This window comes from Ipomoea triloba, chromosome 1 (genome assembly GCF_003576645.1).
Source record: "Ipomoea triloba cultivar NCNSP0323 chromosome 1, ASM357664v1".
Taxonomy (NCBI): Eukaryota; Viridiplantae; Streptophyta; class Magnoliopsida; order Solanales; family Convolvulaceae; genus Ipomoea; species Ipomoea triloba.
In genome coordinates, this window is record NC_044916.1 from 36,295,272 (window position 1) to 36,313,858 (window position 18,587).

The window sequence follows — 18,587 nt, forward strand, 5'->3', positions numbered from 1 at the left end:
CTGAGTGGACTGGAGATTGGAAATATATATGAAGTTTTAACGTATAGTAACATCAAATCAAAGTCCAAATCCAATCAATTTGTTAGAGATGCGATGGAACCTGGTGGTATAAAAGAGGATATATGGTTTCTGCGTGCCGTATGACAAAGGCAAGATCCATATATGTTTGGGTTGTTCAATGTTACGTTCACTTAATTGTGTCGAATCAATATACTTTATACAGTATTTGATGTTTTTATGGAATTGAATTGAAGTAGTGCTTGATTAACTAGAAAATATAATCTTTTATAAATTTGATCATTTTTAATCTTTTTTTTTTTTTTAAGAATTGGTTTCCCACCACACAGAACTGACAGAACATAAATAAATGAAGAAAAAAAAAACAGTTAAACAAAGTGTGGTCAAGTCACACATAACATTATCCATTGTTAGAAGCAACTTAATTAATTGATCTCGATCATATGGTGGAGTCTGATCTCCACAACTCACAAACGGAACCAACATGCTCCCAGTCACGTACATTATTGCAATCTTGCTTACCGAGAAATTTGCTTAGCTTCTTGATGAATATGACTAACGTATGTGCATGGCAACTCTAACCTCTTGTTGCCAACTCACAAATCACTCTTACAGTGTGTAAATGCGGACCTCTTTTTTCTTTTATTTATTTATTTAACCACACAAAATAGCCACAAATTTTATGTAAACCCTACTATTGGCACGTATAACTAATATTATTGTTATTAAATAAATAATCTGATCACGTATAACTAATATTATTGTTATTAAATAAATAATCTGATCAATTTGGTTGTGGTTACACCAAATATTTCCATATATATATATATATATATATATATTAGTTAGGAAAAAGGCGCNTTTCTTTTATTTATTTATTTAACCACACAAAATAGCCACAAATTTTATGTAAACCCTACTATTGGCACGTATAACTAATATTATTGTTATTAAATAAATAATCTGATCAATTTGGTTGTGGTTACACCAAATATTTCCATATATATATATATATATATATATATTAGTTAGGAAAAAGGCGCAAATGCTTAAATTTAAAAAATCAATTCAATGTGCTATTTTAATGAATATCAACTTTATTAAATATGCATTAATTACATTTAACAAATATTATTTTTGAAAGGAATTACATTTAACAAATATATGTATCAACTGTTTAAAATTTGTATGAGATTGGAGATAAAAGAAATAGGAAAAAAAAAAAAAGAATTTGAAAGGAAATTTCAAAATATAATTACAAATACCAAAATTTCCCTTTAATTTTTGTTTGTCAATAAATAGGTTGAAATGACAATAAGATCTAATTGAAACTATTAGCTTATGTTGAGATTCACATTAAAACTATTAAATATTAAATATATCTATATATATATAATAATAGAAGTGCCTAACAAAAGTTTTCCCCCCAAAATTGGAGGGCATTTTAGTAATAACATAATGGATATTATTTATTTATTTATTATTTTATTAATTTTATTAATTATCCATATTTATTAATAATGTAATGCAATTATCCATATTTATTAATTTATTAATAATGTAATGCCATTATCCATATTTATTAATAATATTAATTAGTGATTGGTGATATATAATTTGTGATATATCTAATATGGTAATATTGTTAATATTTATTTATTTATTATTTTATTAATTTTATTAATTATCCATATTTATTAATAATGTAATGCCATAAGGTAATATTGTGTTGTTAATATTGATTGGTGATTGGTGATATATAATTTGTGATAGAATTAATTACACTTTTGGTCCTGTTACTATTGGGGTTCTATTAATTTGAGTATGCGACTTTAAAAAGCAACAATTTAGTCCCCTGACTATCGATTTTTTAACGGATTAGGTCCTGCCGGCCAAATTACCGGCCAATTTCTGCCAGAAAAATATAATGTTGCCTGAAATATTTTTTGTGGAGGGTAAAGTGGTCATTTGAATATTTAAAATTAGGGGAAATGTATTACCGGTCCACCACCACCACCTCCGCATGTTTACTTGCCGCCACCATCCCCATCTCTCCCTCCCCCTCCTCCCCCTCCGCCAATCCACTACAATTGCCCGCCGCCACCATCACCGTCGCCGCCTCCGCCTGTCCACCACCACCACCACTCACCTCTGCCACCGTCTCCATCACTACCTCCACCCTCCAAGCCATGTGAACATCCTCCACCGCTACCCTCTCTCCCACCGCCGGTGGTTATCTATGAGAGCCCACCGCCTCCCCCATCCGGTGATGAGATGAGAAACACAGCCTGATGCATTTCAAACAAGTACTTATTTGGCAGAAACAGAGAATGCATTTCAAAATTATTCCTATTTATTTCCGGTTAAGATTTCTCCCACTATTTCTTATGGGTAAGATTTGCGAAGGAAATAAATAAATTTTGCAGAAACAGAGAATAGATTTGCAGGGAAGTGTATGTATAGAGAGCTTAATTCCGGGCCAGATCCCAGTATATAATGATGAACATCATTTTACTTGTATTGATTCTGGAGTGGAATTCCTTTGATTTCCATCTGTCGCTGTTCTATCTTCGCTTTGTCCATTTGAAATGTGCACTTCTTGATGCTGACTGGATTTTGGATCAATAACCCAAATAGAAATTGGCCGGTAATATTCAAATGACCATTTTACTCTCCACAAAAAACATTTAAAGCAACATTACATTTTTCCGGCAGAAATTGGCCGGCAGGACTTAATCCGTTAAAAAATCGATAGTCAGGGGACTAAATTGTTGCTTTTTAAAGTCCCGTACTCAAATTAATAGGACTCCAATAGTCACAAGACCAAAAGTGTAATTAATTCTTTGTGATATATCTAATATAATATTGTGTTGTTAATATTAATTGGTGTTTGATGATATATCTAATATGGTGATATTGTTAATATTAATTGGTGATTGGTGATTGGTGATATGTAATTGGTGATATATCATTATATATTCGTAATATATGTAATGCCATAACATACATGGGAATATTTATTTTTTGTTTTGTTCTTAATAATTACCCTTCATACATATTAATTTTAATAGCTAAGAGTATAGTATGGAGGTTATCGTGTTCTTAGTAATATCTATTTTTTTTATTTGCTTACAGAATAATTTTAATAAATTAGTTTGTTCATTAAATCGTTACTATTGGATTTATTGCAAATTAATTATAATTGGTAAAAACATTTAATCAATTATGAATTATAATCAATTGGTAAAAAAATTTAATCAATTATAAATTAAAAAAATTTAACATAGAATGCTCAGAATTCCACCACCCCAAAGAATGTAAAACAATTCATTTTATGCGTTATGGCATTATTCTAAGCATCAAATACAGTATATAAAGTCAAATAAAAAATACTATTTAAACTCCAAAAACGAGGTTGCAAATGTAGGTTCAATCTATCAGTATCTTAGGATAAGAAACTAAAAGCATAAAAGTTAATAATATTAAGAAACAGAATGCCTATGAGACACGGAGGAATTCAGTCTATCTCTGTAGAAATAGAGCATATCACACCATGTGGCCAAAAAGTTGTAGGAGTATGCTTAACAATTAATTCGCAGTCTATGAAACCATATTTTGAATTATTTTTATTTTACGCAATTTAATTTATGAATTACAATCACATTTGTGTTAAAAATTGAAATTAGTTGTGTGTAGTAGTTTGTTTTATGAATCAACATTTGTCAATTCTCAATAATCTCAATAATAATGTGTAGTTATATATTCATTTTTCGTAATTAATTAATTGAATAGATTAAGGAATTCAATTTTGTTCCAATATTAGAGTAAAATCACTAAATACTAAGGAGTACTTTCATAATTTTTATTTCATTTTTTACTATTTACTATTGTAAGTCACCGTAGCTGTTGTTTACACTATTATTGAAAATTTTTATAATGTTTAAAAGGCAATGCTATATTATAAATAGAAATGAGTTGATTTATGCCATAATATTTACTTATTTGTACAAAAAAAATAATATTAAAATAAAGGCAAATTGCAAATTCTTAATATAATAATAATGATCGGATAATAACAGGAGTGATTATTTTTAATAAAGGCAAATTGCAATGTCATTTAAAATTAGTATTTAAAAGCTTTAAATAATTGGTTACACATTTACATGCACTTTCCTTTCGATCTCACATTTTACCCCTATAAATACAATGGATTGACGGCTAAATAAATCACAATTCTCCATCCCTCTTTTTCCCGTTCTCTGTGAAAGGTGACTCTCTCATTCCCCACCACCCGATAAATACAATGGAAGAAATCATAATTCTTCATTTTGCATTACATCCCTGTTCTTCCCATTCTTTGTTAAATACGATCTTGGTTTCGCTGATCTCATTCTCTTATTCCACTGCACAGTAAATACAATGGATTGGTGTTGCACCCATGAAAACGTAAGTATTTCCTTACAGTTTCAAGATTTTTTTTTGGTTAGTGATTTCAAAAGATCATTTTAATGCCATATGCAATCTTTATACAATTGTATACACCCAACAGAAGACTAAATTATGAACTATTTATATTTCTTCCTAAAAAGCAAAGAAAAGGTATCAAGTTGAGATTAAAAATGTCATAAATTTCCCTATTTCCCATAATCTTCAAATACACACAACCAATTCCTCCACATCACTGCACTAATCCATAATTCAGAATAGACCCTATATCAACAACATCATGTACTTTACAAATCTAAAATTTCATAACCAGTGCGGCTTACTCATTGTGATAGCCAAGAAATGTATCAAGTGAAATGAGATCTGCATTATGCAAGCATGAAATCAAGAATTCTGCATTATGCGAGCACGAAATCAAGAAAATTCGCAAGAAAACATCGCCTCTGTTGTGGTGGAGAATAAATGCACATTAATATGAATACCCGTGAAGGATGGGATTGCTTGGCGATGAGAGGGGAAGATATGAGACACTTTGCGTTGTTCATTGGAAGTGAGAATGAGAAGTGGAGGTCGTCTCTTTTCTTCTCTTCTCCGTTTTCTCTACTCTTTCTGAATCTGTACAGAGAACAATATCTATAGCATACCCGTTTTAACTACTCTTTCTGAATCTGTACAGAGATCAATATCTATAGCATACGTTAATATACGTAATACGGGTGGGTGCATCAAAGGATTGTCTATTTAGTCAAATATTATTTCCATCATTTGATTCACGAAAAAGAATTTATAAACTTTTGTGAAAATGAAAATTGTTTCCTGTTTCAATTAAAATAGGAAATAATATTTTAATTACCATAATAATTTTTATGGTAATTAAGGAATTAATTACACAAATATTAGTATAATTATTAACAATTTTTATGATAATTAAGTTTTTTTTTTGAGAATTAAATTAACAATAATTATATGGATATTAATATAATTACAATTAAATATAGGTTGTTGAATTTTTTTTCTATTACAATTAATCATTCAGATATGGAGAGGGAGGAAAAAAAAGTAGAGGCAAGTGGTGAAAAATAATATACTTAGGTATAGCATTATAAGTAGAATATAAATTATTATTGACATTCTTCAATGTAATTATTATGGTAATTTTGTGGTAACATTTATCTCTCTCCCTCTCTCCCTCCCCTCTCTCTCTCTATATATATAATTGCATAATATGTCAATATTAATATAATTGCCTAATAACTTTTCCCTTTCAAACATATTTATTTTACAACAAAAATTTACATAAATCAATTATGGGAACAAAACAGTTTTAAATCATGTAATTTTAAAAAACCATTAAATACAGTTTGATTCCAATTTTTTTTCATCTTAATGCACTTTTAAATTATTTTTCCATTTTCTCATATTTATTTTAGTAATAATATAATTATATAAATCATATTACATATCAAATTTTTCAAGATAATTACGTACAAACGTGTCATATATTATTTAATTAATTAAATGAGTGATTTTTTACACTAATCATATAATCAAATAAATTTACATTTTCAAATATTAGAATTATTTATAATTTAATTTTTAATTTTATTATCTAAATAAAAATATATAATAATAAAAAATTTCATCCGTGCATCGCACGGGTAATATAAAATGATAACAGGAGTGGTTATTATTAATAATTAATTAAAAAATTTAAATTAATTATAATTGGTAAAAAAATTTAATCAATTATGAATTATAATTTTAGTTTACACAATATTATAGTTTTTTATCATTTGTTTTGATATATATATATATATATATATATATATATATATATATANTATGTATGTATGTATGTATGTATGTATGTATGTATGTATGTATGTATGTATGTATGTATGTATGTATAATTGTACGGTATATACATATATATGGATAACTATTAAGGTGGAATATTTATAATTAATATAATATAATCTATATGTACGTTATATAGATATTTATGTATATATAAGTGCATACACAAGTTATGCGTATATAAATGGATATAATTTTATAATGATTTATTAGTGATTAGTATGAATATAGATAATTATTTATATTATTTATTAGTGATTGGTATGAATATAGATTGCATATGAGTTTAGGTACATTGTAGAATATGGTCAAATGTTAGGATAATATTTACTTATTTGTACCAAAAAAAATAATAAATAGTCAATCAATAATTATTATTAATCAATTATTTTTAAAGTTTTCCTAATAAATTTCTTATATAATAAATTCTCATATCACTATATAAAGCATGCAATCATTCAACCAATTTCGCATCTTTCACTGTATCTTAGCACTTTAGCCTCATAGCATAGCGAAGAAAAATCTACCTATAATGACCCCTATTTTTGTTGCACTAAATAAGATAAACGCCTACAATACTGCGTGGGCAATAAAAGTACGATTGATTCGTCTTTACGAAGTCAAGAACAACCGAGGAGCAACCTTAGAATCTGTGCTGGAAGATGTAGAGGTATATGTTCTTGACATATATATATATATATATATATATATATATATATATATATATATATATATATTCATTTCTTGAATCATAATATATATTTTTGAATTCATATATATGTTCTAGACCCCTCTACTAATTTGTTTATATTGTCTATTTAAATTTGTTTGTGCGGTTTATTTTTATTTGGTTTTTTTTTTTTTCTGTTTCACGGCTAACTATTGTTGTTTTTATATTATTATTATTATTATTATTATTATTATTTATTATTTGGCTTTAACCATTGTTGTTTTTTGTTTGGTTTATTTGCTTTCTTTTTTAAATTTTGTATATCATTGTTACATTAATACGGAGTATTATGCTTTATTTGGATTGAAAAAATATGTAAAATTTGATTTTTTTTGGGTACATTCATTCACAATTTGTATTTTATTATTAATATATCAGGGTACGCGTATACACTTGACATTCAAACAACTACATGTTGAAAAATTCAAGTGTATGCTTAATAAGGGCTGTTTATACGCAATAAATAATTTCATTGTTTCCAACAATTCTATGTCATTCAAAACCACTCAACACAAATACATGCTCAGTTCCATGCGGGGCACAAAAGTGATTGAACATGCAGATACTAGTTTCCCAAACAATATTTATAAATTCAAGGAGTTTGGCCAACTTAAACCAGAAGATATAATTTCTTCAGAATTATTTGGTAATATTGTTTAGTATACAATAACTTCATCTTTTAGCATATGTTATCTCATTTAATTATTTACAATTATGTATTTGTTAAAATAGATTTGATTGGCTTTATTGTATCTATGCAATCACCCTGCACTACATTAGTTTATGGGCGACAAAAAAGATTCATGGAGACTGTTATTCAAGATCATGAGTAAGTAATGTTTAAAAACTATTTTTACATATTACAATTCTATTACTTTTCTATGTTACTATATTTGAAAATAAATATTCTTTATTGAACAACTCTATACAGTGGACAAATTTTAAGATGTACTTTTTGGGACCAATCGATTAATATAATAAGAGTCAAGGACAATCGCTTTCTCATATAGGCCTATTCTTGAAAAAACCTGTCTTTAGTCACGGACAATTATATGTTGCAGTTTCTAGGGTCACTACTCCAGAGGGTACAGAAAATATTGATTTGTGACAGTGAAAGTACCGGAACAACTTCAACAGCAAACATTGTACACAAGGAAGTTTTTCAGAATTTGTAAATATTCGACTTCATTCTAAAATAATATTTTAATATTATAGTTGTTATTAAATTTATTATCTTCTTTACTTTCTAAAGAAAATGTACTACAATATTAATGAAAATCATTATGTTTTAATTTCGAGTATTTTTAATTCCAGACTATTGTATAATCTTTTTTAACCTTTCAAACATATTTATTATACAAAAAAAAAAAAAACAATTATGGGAACAAAACTGTTTTAAATCAGATAATTTAAAATAACTTTAAGATACAGTTTGATTCCAATTATCTTTGCACATCTTAATGATTTTTAAAATTATTTACACTTTTTCCCATATTAATTTAAATAGTAATAAAATTACATATCGAGACATATATTATTCATACTTTTGCACTTATCTTATCATTGAACAAATATACACTAAAAAATATTATTAATTATTTATTGTTTAAAATTTAACCACTAATTTTATTATTTAAATATCTAATAGAAAAATATTATCCGTGCATCGCACGAGTAAAATACTAGTATACATTTAAAACAAAATCCAATAATTAACGCCCATAATGTGTGGATGAGATGGCATTCAATTTAACCCTGAAAGTCTACCAATTAAGAATATAATGTAATTAGGTGTCAAAATTATTCAACTACAAGAGAAGCTTGCAAACTAATACATGTAAAGTTGGTCGAAAAGTTAACGTGGTAACCGCAATTCAAAGTTTGACTTTACGTAGAGGGCAGTCTACTAGTCTTTTTTATTTGAGTCGGTTACAATTTATGGTCCTTCATAGGTTAGGATTATATGACCAGTTTCATCTATAAGGCACGTTCAGGTAGGGGAGAGAAGCTTAGCTTCAATGGAAATTTTAAAAGGATTGAAGCAAATGCTTCAAGTCAAGGAATCCATTGCCCAATTTAATTAATTTCAATCCTATTCTCAAATAAAATTTGTTTACAGTAAGCATACCAACACTCCAGCAGGCGTTTGAGAATGGATAATGTTTTTGGGGAGCACTCCGACATGCACCCACAAAGCCTAACATGCATGCATACAAACTAATAAAAACAGCAATGACGACATGTGATCGAGTTTGCAACGTACGTACGAGGTATGATGACAGTATCAAGTGCCACCCAGACTAAACCCTAGGTGCTAATGCACTACAAAACAACATGCATATCGTTCTACACAAAATTAAAGAGACGATTACAATTAATTAAGCAAGCATACATGCATACAACACATTGCAAACATCCCAAATCAAAGAGATTACATTCACAAGGTTGAGGACGGTGAAAATCACACGCCGCGGTAAAGAAAAGGAGCGCAATTTGCCCTGTTCGCGATGCCCAAAGACCGTTTGTCCTTTCCGTGACAACCCGTCATCCCTTTGTCGTCGTCGTTCTTCTTCAGAAGATCCCACAAGGTATGGACATCTTCGTACTCGCACGTCCTCACTTCTTGGTCTAGCTTTCTCAGACCTGCAAATTAAACATTTTTTCTTCGCATCAAAAGCTGTGCCCGCTTACACGTACTGCACATTTGCAGATACAAAAGGAAACATCCAAACGTGCCATTTGTTCATATTTTCTTGGCGTAAACCAGCATGCATGCATATCTACTGATCGTCTCAATTATGTAAAAGGTTGTTTTGTCTGGCCACATCAAGACAAATGAGCTTGTCGGCCGGCCAAGTGAATCATGGAATGGGTAAAAGACAAAAAACTTAATTGAATGATCATATGATAGCCATAGAAACAGTCAAACGGATAACAACCCCGCATGGCACCAACCCAACTCAATTGGTTTAGGAATAGATTGTGGAAAATGACACATGATTAAAGGGAATTACATTAAATGTGATAAACTTTTTGTGGGCACCGGACATTAGTTCTCATATCTAATAAGAATTGAGTCACATTAATTTATCTGTTCACTATCCTATTGGACCAAAAGTCAGAGACATAGGAGCCCTGTAGCAAGAAATTTCTCTTTTGTGGACAAGTAAGATAGACAATATTTGACACTCCGATATCAAGATGTGACTCTTGACATGCATTCATCTTAGATTTCAGAACCCCCCAGAATTTATCATAAAATCTTGCTGAACAATAATGGTGTTGTTTTCCAGTGCATGTTAGCTTCAATACTTAAAAATGAATGAATATTAAATGATCAGCGCAGAAATGCAATCACCCAAAGCCTTATTATGCATGTGTTTATTCCTGATTATTACCAAATCCAGAAAAGAAAATGCAGGAAAAAAAAATTGTTGCAGAAGAATAATGATGGTGAAGACGGACCGGTTTTGCGAATGTGGAGACGTTTAGCGACTCTGGTCCAAACTTTCCTCATCTTTCTCAAAAACCCCATGGCTGCAAATAGTAGCCCGCACGTACTATTCTCTGTCCCCCGCCTCCTATAACCTTTTCTGGTAAATTCAGTTATGGAGTAATTATATGTTTATCGGCATACCAGAGAGAAAGAGAGGAGGAAAAGGGGGAGAGCGAGAGACAAGACAACAGAATGGTGCTTTCGTCTTCTATTTGGGGTGATGGTGAAGGATTGTGAATCAACTTCCTCACCAATGGTGGTGAGGGACTCACTGCCTTGCTGACGTAAAGTTCATATAAACCTGACACCTGGCATAGTGTGGGCCCGTTCATTATTAAATAAGGGAAAATGGAATTATGCTATGGACCCGGTCTACCTTGGACAAGCTCATGTTCACAGTTTAAAAATTTTATGTTCACAGATTAAAAATTTTATGTTCACAATTTTAGAACTTTACATTACTCAATATATACAATTTTTGAATTTTATATTCACAATTTTGTTATATAACTTCAAAAATTATGTTATACTATTGTATAGAATTATGAAATTGTGAATATAGATTTATGAAATTGTAAATATAATGTTTTTAATTGTGAATACAAAATTCAAAAATTATGAATATAAAGTTTAAAAATTGTGAACATAAATTTTAAAATTGTGAATATGAACCTGGTCCAGGTCCATGGCATAACAACCGGTGTGGTAGTACTGTGGTGTAGAGTGGATAGAAACCTCAAATCTGCGACCTGCGTGTTGTGGGCCTCGTCGATTAACTCGGTATGGTGTTTTAAAGCCCAAAGGCGTTTCTTTAAGAGAATAAGCTAATTTGATGGCCCAATTGATAATACCAATGACCCAGTTACCAGAGCTCTTTCCATATCCGAAACGGAATAGGCTGGAGCATACAAGTAATCAGGTTGTCTTCCTGCGTCCGACATTGATCTATGTGACCAGGACACTGTTGTCTGAAAATCACCTTCTCCCCGGCCAGGGATCCCGCCGGACTTCGGAGAGTGCTTTGAATCAATTTCGGAATTAACGCCCGCGATGGACCCTTCAATCATGAAACTCCTCGAAGAAGACGAGGTTCTCGCTACCCACCTGCGGCGAATATTTTCATTTCATTTCATTTGTACCAATTTTTGTTTCTTTCTTGCTCTGTTTTAATTTGGGAAATTACAGTGTTTTTGAGGAGGGGATGATAGAAATTTCATGTTTCCGCAGGATGAAACAATGCATTCGGGGGCGGATGTGGAGGCCTTCACAGCTGCCCTAAATAGACATATCGAAGGAGGAGATACTTCTACGTCTCAGCCTGCAGATTCCGGCGGCGGTAATCACCTTCGTTTTAGCTTCACTTACATTTCATAGTGAATTACAGTAATTGATCCAAAACGATCTCTTCAGAAATATGCATCCTTGAGCATTTAAAAAAAAAAAATAAAAACACTCCGTATTAATAAACTGTCTAATGTTAATGTATGATTATCTTCTGCAATAGCTACTTAAATCTTTCCATTCTAGTGCTTTGTGATATTTTGACTCAAAATTTTACTGGGAATTACCCCTTTTAGCTAGGACATATATTTCTTAGTTCTTAGCATGATCACATTTTAGTGGAACTGCACATTTTCTTGTTTCTTGTTTCTTTTTTTTTTTTTTCGATTTTGCTAGTATTTTCCCATATTGTGTGAAGGAATTTCCGACTTTCCTGTAAATTTCAATGTATATGAAAGTAAGACAAAGTTTACTACAGTGTTATCTCAAGGGAACAGTCACACCTCAAATCAGTTTGTTGACTGGCAAATCACCAGTCATGGTGAAAATATCATGCCTCAGAGTCTTCAGGATTCGAAGGACACACTGCAGAAATCATATAATTCATCGGAAATGGAGCTAAAGCGGCAGGGTCAAGACACGGACAATCAGCAACAAATTGATTTGTCGCAGGAGATGAATTCCCTCCCTCTACAGCATCTATCCTCCAAAGATGGACAGCCATCGCAGACTGAACAACCCATGCTTCGACCAATGGACGTGCAGAGCTCTGATAAGAACGCTATCCCTACACAGGAGCATAATAGAACACAAAACCCAGAACCTCAACATCTCAACTTGCATGGTATTAGTACTCAACAATCCATGTCCACAGCTATGACTGGTCAACAGTCCATGTCTGTTGGAACGAGTAGTCAGCAACCTGTCACAACGGGGATGATCAATCAAACAGAAATGGCCTCAGCGACCGGCAGCCAATCTACGGGTAATGCACTTAAGCAAGGGAAACAAGTGCCATTTGCCATGTTATTCCCTCACATACAGCCCCAACTTGATAAAGACAGAGCCATGCAACTACAAACTCTGTACCATAAACTTAGGGTGGGTCACATAAACTGATTATTTCTGAACTGTCTTGCGGGTAGTGTTACTTGTATTTGGAAGATCCTAACTTTGGTTTTATATTTTCAGAAAAATGAAATTACAAAGGAAGGCTTTGTTAAGCACATGAGAAGTCTTATAGGTGACCAGATGCTTAAGATGGCTGTATATAAATTTCAGTCTCAGGTGAGTAATTAAGCAAAAAGATTTCTGTTATTATATCAATGTACTGCTCAATTTATAATTCTAAACTGAACTCAGGCTGCTAGGAATTCACAATCTGGACCTAATCAGTTTCCACCACAGTCTCAGGCTTCAACACCGCAACATCTTCAAGCACCATCAAATGGTTCCATCCTATTCTTTAAACTTCACTCACTTCTATTTCTCATGAGAAACTTTCAACTGGCTTACTTTCTTAAATTTCACTTCTTCTTTGCAATGCAAATATCAATAGATTCAAGCAACTTGGCAATCGATAGTAGTGCTCAAAAATTGCATGAGGTGGAACACCAGGCAGATTTACATGGAGTGCCAGGAAACCAAGTGTCTTCTTCTAGTTTGAGTGCAATAAAACAAGAAAGGGAGCATCCACCATTCCCTCCTCTTCAGGGACTTAATAACCATCAACAAAAGCATCTGCACTTCTCGCAGGCATCTATCCCCCCATATGCGAATATGGGGAACAATTATCACCCTTATTCTGCAACAAATACTTCATCAATGCCAACACCTCTTAAACCACAACCACAGGATCCACATATGAGGCCAATTTCAGCTCATCAGAGTATAGGTGCAAATCAATTAGGATCTGGAACTCAGACTATGAATATGATCAATACACCTAAATTTGATCAGAGGCAAAATTCTTATGCTGAACCAAGGAGATCTATTACTCACATGACAAGTAGTTCAATTGCACAACAGGGTTCAGTTCATTGGCAATCATCAAGCAATAAGGAGCGAAGAAGTATACTTCCGCCACCCATGATGAATGTAAAAGCAGAACCAACAGATCAGTTACATGATCAGCAGCACAAGTCTCAGTTATCTTCTCCTTCCTTCACTCCTGTACAAAATGAACCTGGAGCTTCTACATTAGGAACTTCAAATGATGAAAGCTTTGATATGCCATCCACTTCAATGGGCTTCTTAACAGCTGGACATCGGGTAGCTCAAAATTTACCCTCAAATCCCATGCCAACTCAAGTTGACACTAGTAATTCGGTAGTTTCCCTTACACTTTTATTGTTATGGTGAAAAATCATGTCCAAATTCAACTCTATATGAGGCTTCTCTTTATTCTCTCTTCTTTTCTTTCTTTCTTTTCTTTCTTTTTCTTTTTTATACTTATAAATAAATTTTGTATATATTTAATTTTTTTTGTATTTATTGCATGCTATGTTTTCTACTTTAGTAAATTCAAACAAACTATATTTACCACTTGGCATCATCATTATGTTGTTATTATTGAGTTGCACTGAGAAATCAAAATGAAGTAAGATAGATGGTCATTATACATCACAGTTGCAAAAATGAAGCTTGTGTCTAAGTTGTGGCATGAATCTAGAAATAAAAAATTTCACATTTCTGTATAAGATGGAAGTTAAACAACAAAATTGGTGCGTTGTCTTTCCTAAAGAGTTAAGGATGGCAATAAATGATTTCCAACTAGAAGTCTACACTTATCACATTTTTGCTTTGTTCTCTGCATCCTAGGTTTGCCTGTTTTTTATTATTTTTTTTTTTTTGTATTTTATTCTTTTTTTCATTACCTGTCTTATTATTATAACCTTCAAGTATCTCTTACTTCACTTATCTATCAGATACTTCCTACTTTCTTTTTTGCCTTCGAGCTTGTCTAATCTCTTCCATTTATCAGCTGAATTCCAGCACACTTACAGTAACGTCTCCCAGTGGGGTTGGAAATAATGTCAAAACTCCCTCGAAAAAGCCTTCAGTTGGCCAAAAGAAGCCACTGGATACACTTGGATCTTCACCTCCACCATCAGGGTAAAAAGCTTTCCTGCTTGTATTGCAGCTTTAGTGTGACTATACATATATGCATGCATGTATCTATATTATGTATCCTTTCCCCTCCAATGAATATTCCTTATTAGTTGTTTATTGTGGAACATTTACAGCAAGAAGCAAAAGGTATCTGGGGCCTTAGCGGATCAAAGCATTGAACAACTCAATGATGTCACTGCTGTTAGTGGAGTTAATCTCAGGGTAAGAACTTCCCTTTTCCACATCTTGGAACAACCTATATCCTGGTTTCCAGGTGTAGTGAATTAGGTTTTACTTGTAGTTACATACTCAGTATTGTGGTATAATGTGTAAAACAGGAAGAAGAGGAACAGCTATTTTCTGGTCCCAAGGAAGAAAGTCGAGTTTCTGAAGCTTCACGACGAGTTGTGCAAGAAGAAGAGGAGAAGCTAATTTTGCAGAAAATTCCACTTCAGAAGAAATTGACTGAAATAAGTTAAATATCTATATTTTATGTCCCTGAATGCTTCTGATACAAAACTCAACCGTGAAAGATCCAGCAATTCATGAAACAAATGGATTAAATTCTAAAACCTTTTTTTTTTTTTTTTGGTTTCTGGTAGTGGGAAAATGTGGACTAAAGAATATGAGCAATGATGTGGAGCGGTGCTTATCATTGGTGGGGATCTTATTTTCTTTGTTTAACTTAGTTGTAGATGTTTTTCATGCTACTAATTGGTCAACTTTCAGTGTGTTGAGGAAAGGATGCGTGCATTGATAAGTACTCTCATCAGACTGTCAAAACAGGTTGGTAATGCCTGCTTCTGTGTGTGTGTGTTGGGAACTATATTCGTCTGTTTCCTACAAAAGGAATTGTATAATGACACGTGTCTAAATGGGACTAAAATGCATGTTGTAGCGTGCTGACTTTGAGAAGACAAGACATAGAACAATTGTTACCTCTGATGTTCGCCAACAAATCATGGCAATGAACCGAAAGGCTCGGGAAGAATGGGAAAGGAAGCAAGCTGAAGCAGACAAAGTCCAAAAGACAAATGAAGTGAGTTTCCCTTGCATTTAGTAATATTAATATTTCTCTTGCTTTATAAAGAGAATTTGTTCAGAGAATAATAAATGTAATTACTGTCTCTGCAGCCAGATGGCAATGCTGCAGCTGATGGCGATAAGGATAAGGATGATGGTCAGGCAAAATCAGTGAAGGTATGAAGAATTATTTAATTCAAAATACTAGTCATGGATGTACATTAGAACATGACTCTTTTCTTTCCCCCTTTTCAATATTTGCAGGTAAACAAGGAAGAGGATGACAAGATGCGCACAACAGCTGCAAATGTTGCTGCTCGAGCTGCTGTTGGTGGAGATGACATGTTGTCAAAATGGCAGTTAATGGCAGAACAGGCTAAGCAGAAACGTGATGCGGCATCGGGCTCACATCCTGGTAAAGATATGCCCCAGAAGCCATCATCGTCCTCCAGTAGAAATACAAGGGACAATCAAGAAGCTGAAAAAAGGAGTTCATCAGCTGCCAGTATCACACCAGGTATGTTCGGATTTGATTTTGGCATTGGACTACATTGAGTTTTGGAACCATCTTGTACCATTTTAACTTGTACCAATAATGATTTAATGTACTATGGACGAGTAAGTAGGCGACTAATTATGAGGATTTACTGTGAAATATTTCTTTGCTTTTATTTAAACCCACATTTAGGTTCCAGAGCTTTATAGCAGATCTTATTCAACAAGCACATGAGTATTAGACCGTGTTGTAGAAATGGACTGTTATATGCTCCCGTCATGGGCAAGAAAACACAAGGAAAAGAGAACAAAGGATAGTAGTTGTTAAAGGAAAAGAAGAAAACACTGGGTTTGCTTGAGACCCAAAACTCCCTTAGACCCTTTTTGGGATTGAATTTCTGTTTTCTCTTTATTCTAAATAACACTCCTTTTTATAGGGCTGATCACAAAGATTCCTAAACTAAGAATGATTAATTATTTGGTAGTTTATAAATAATTAATCTACCTAAACTAATTCGAAGACTATGAGTAATAAGTTAAATAACTATTTAGTAATTTCTAAATAATTATCTAGTAGTTTCTTAATATCTAAACTATTATAATGTAATTATAATAAGATAAGACTTCTTAAATAATCATGGCCCCAGCATGTATCATTCACTTCTCCATGCCTTAGAATCTGATAAGACTTTTATGCTTATTATTCCTTCTAAAAGAATTTACTCTGAATATTTGTTTCTGTAGGTGATGATAGGAATGTTGGGAGAAATCAACTTGTGCCCCAAACTAGAGTTGGTTGCAGTATTACTATCAAAGACGTAATAGCTGTCCTTGAAAGGGAGCCACAAACATCCAAGTCTACATTAATTTATCGTTTGTATGAGAGAATTTGCTCCGATGGTTTGTCTGAGTAGTTCTGGTGCCGTTCTTTTGGAGTTCTTGTTGCACGGTTATGTAGCGAACAAATACATTTTCACGTTTTCCCCCTTTTGTTCCTTTTTCGTTTCTACCTATAGGATCTTGTTATTAGTTGATTATAGTCAGTTGTTGAATAGAAGCTTGTAAAAGGTGTACACTACTGTTGCTTATATTTTTCAGCACTGTATCACAAATTCACAAGAAAGCTCTGCAGTGCCTTCTTTTCTATGCATGCTATGCTTTTCAGTATGTTGCTTTCTTATTCACATTCAACAGCACCTTTTTTTTTTCTTCACTTAACATTTATTGTGATTTTATCACCTTTTAACTTAATTTTAGTTTTAATTGTTACAAATATAATATATGTGGACATTTTTTATGGCCTATATTTTGCTAATACTTGTTATCTTTGTAGTCTTTTTGGTTTATTAGAACTCTGATAGCATATGTATATATTGAGTTGAATGAAGAATAATAAAAAAAAAAATTTATGGTTATTTCTCTCTATGTAAACATTAAAATTGAAAACAGTAATGTGCCATTGGCCCACTAAAAATAGGAAAACAATAGATGGACTTTCGCAGATAATTTTTCAATACATGTTTTGATTTTATTTGATAAAGACAACAAATTATGTCTTTTTTTTTCTTTTTCTTTTTTTTTTTTGTTTACATTTGAGTAAAAAATAGAATAAAAAGTAAAAGTAAGTGTGAAAGTATTATTTGCTTTAATTAATTATTTTCTAAATATACTACCCTCAACATTATGATTAGCACACTTCACAATTCAACATACAATTAGTAAGCAAACTCTTAATGCAACTTTAAACAGGGTTCAACTTACTTTATGTTATAAAATTCAATAGTTATTGCATGAACCGCAGTCCACACAACTGTGTCAATCACAGTTCAATAATGACGTTTCACGTAATTTTGTTCACGCAACCCACTGTAACATACATTTTTATAACTCATAATGTACATTTTTCTAACTCATCAAGTACATTATCTTACCCCAAAAATTTTATTATTCTAACACATAATGTACATTATTCTATCGTTTTAGACGTGGTTCACACAATAATTTGCCTATAAAATTTGAGAAAGACTCATTAGTCTCATAATGGTTCATAACTTCATATGTATTTTTAAAAAAGGGGCTCATTGAGCCCAATACATATAAGTAGGAAATGTCATAGCTGTGCGCTTAGAA

General features: G+C 32.1%; 2 protein-coding genes across 2 annotated transcripts; one reads left to right on the plus strand and one right to left on the minus strand.

Moving 5' to 3' along the window:
• Positions 1 to 9,374: 9,374 nt before the first annotated feature.
• Positions 9,375 to 10,739, minus strand: LOC116022864. The gene is made up of 2 exons (XM_031263754.1): positions 10,517 to 10,739; positions 9,375 to 9,694 (listed from the first exon to the last, which is right to left on the minus strand). The coding sequence occupies exons 1-2, from the start codon at positions 10,584 to 10,586 to the stop codon at positions 9,513 to 9,515; spliced, it is 252 nt and encodes an 83-aa protein (XP_031119614.1). The 5' UTR covers positions 10,587 to 10,739; the 3' UTR covers positions 9,375 to 9,512.
• A 728-nt stretch (positions 10,740 to 11,467) lies between these two features.
• LOC116021946 (transcription initiation factor TFIID subunit 4b) lies at positions 11,468 to 17,624 on the plus strand. The gene is made up of 15 exons (XM_031262484.1): positions 11,468 to 11,636; positions 11,775 to 11,883; positions 12,307 to 12,929; positions 13,020 to 13,115; positions 13,191 to 13,278; positions 13,387 to 14,156; positions 14,812 to 14,942; positions 15,074 to 15,161; positions 15,278 to 15,413; positions 15,542 to 15,597; positions 15,669 to 15,725; positions 15,838 to 15,978; positions 16,074 to 16,139; positions 16,227 to 16,479; positions 17,202 to 17,624. The coding sequence occupies exons 1-15, from the start codon at positions 11,598 to 11,600 to the stop codon at positions 17,369 to 17,371; spliced, it is 2,823 nt and encodes a 940-aa protein (XP_031118344.1). The 5' UTR covers positions 11,468 to 11,597; the 3' UTR covers positions 17,372 to 17,624.
• Positions 17,625 to 18,587: the final 963 nt, after the last annotated feature.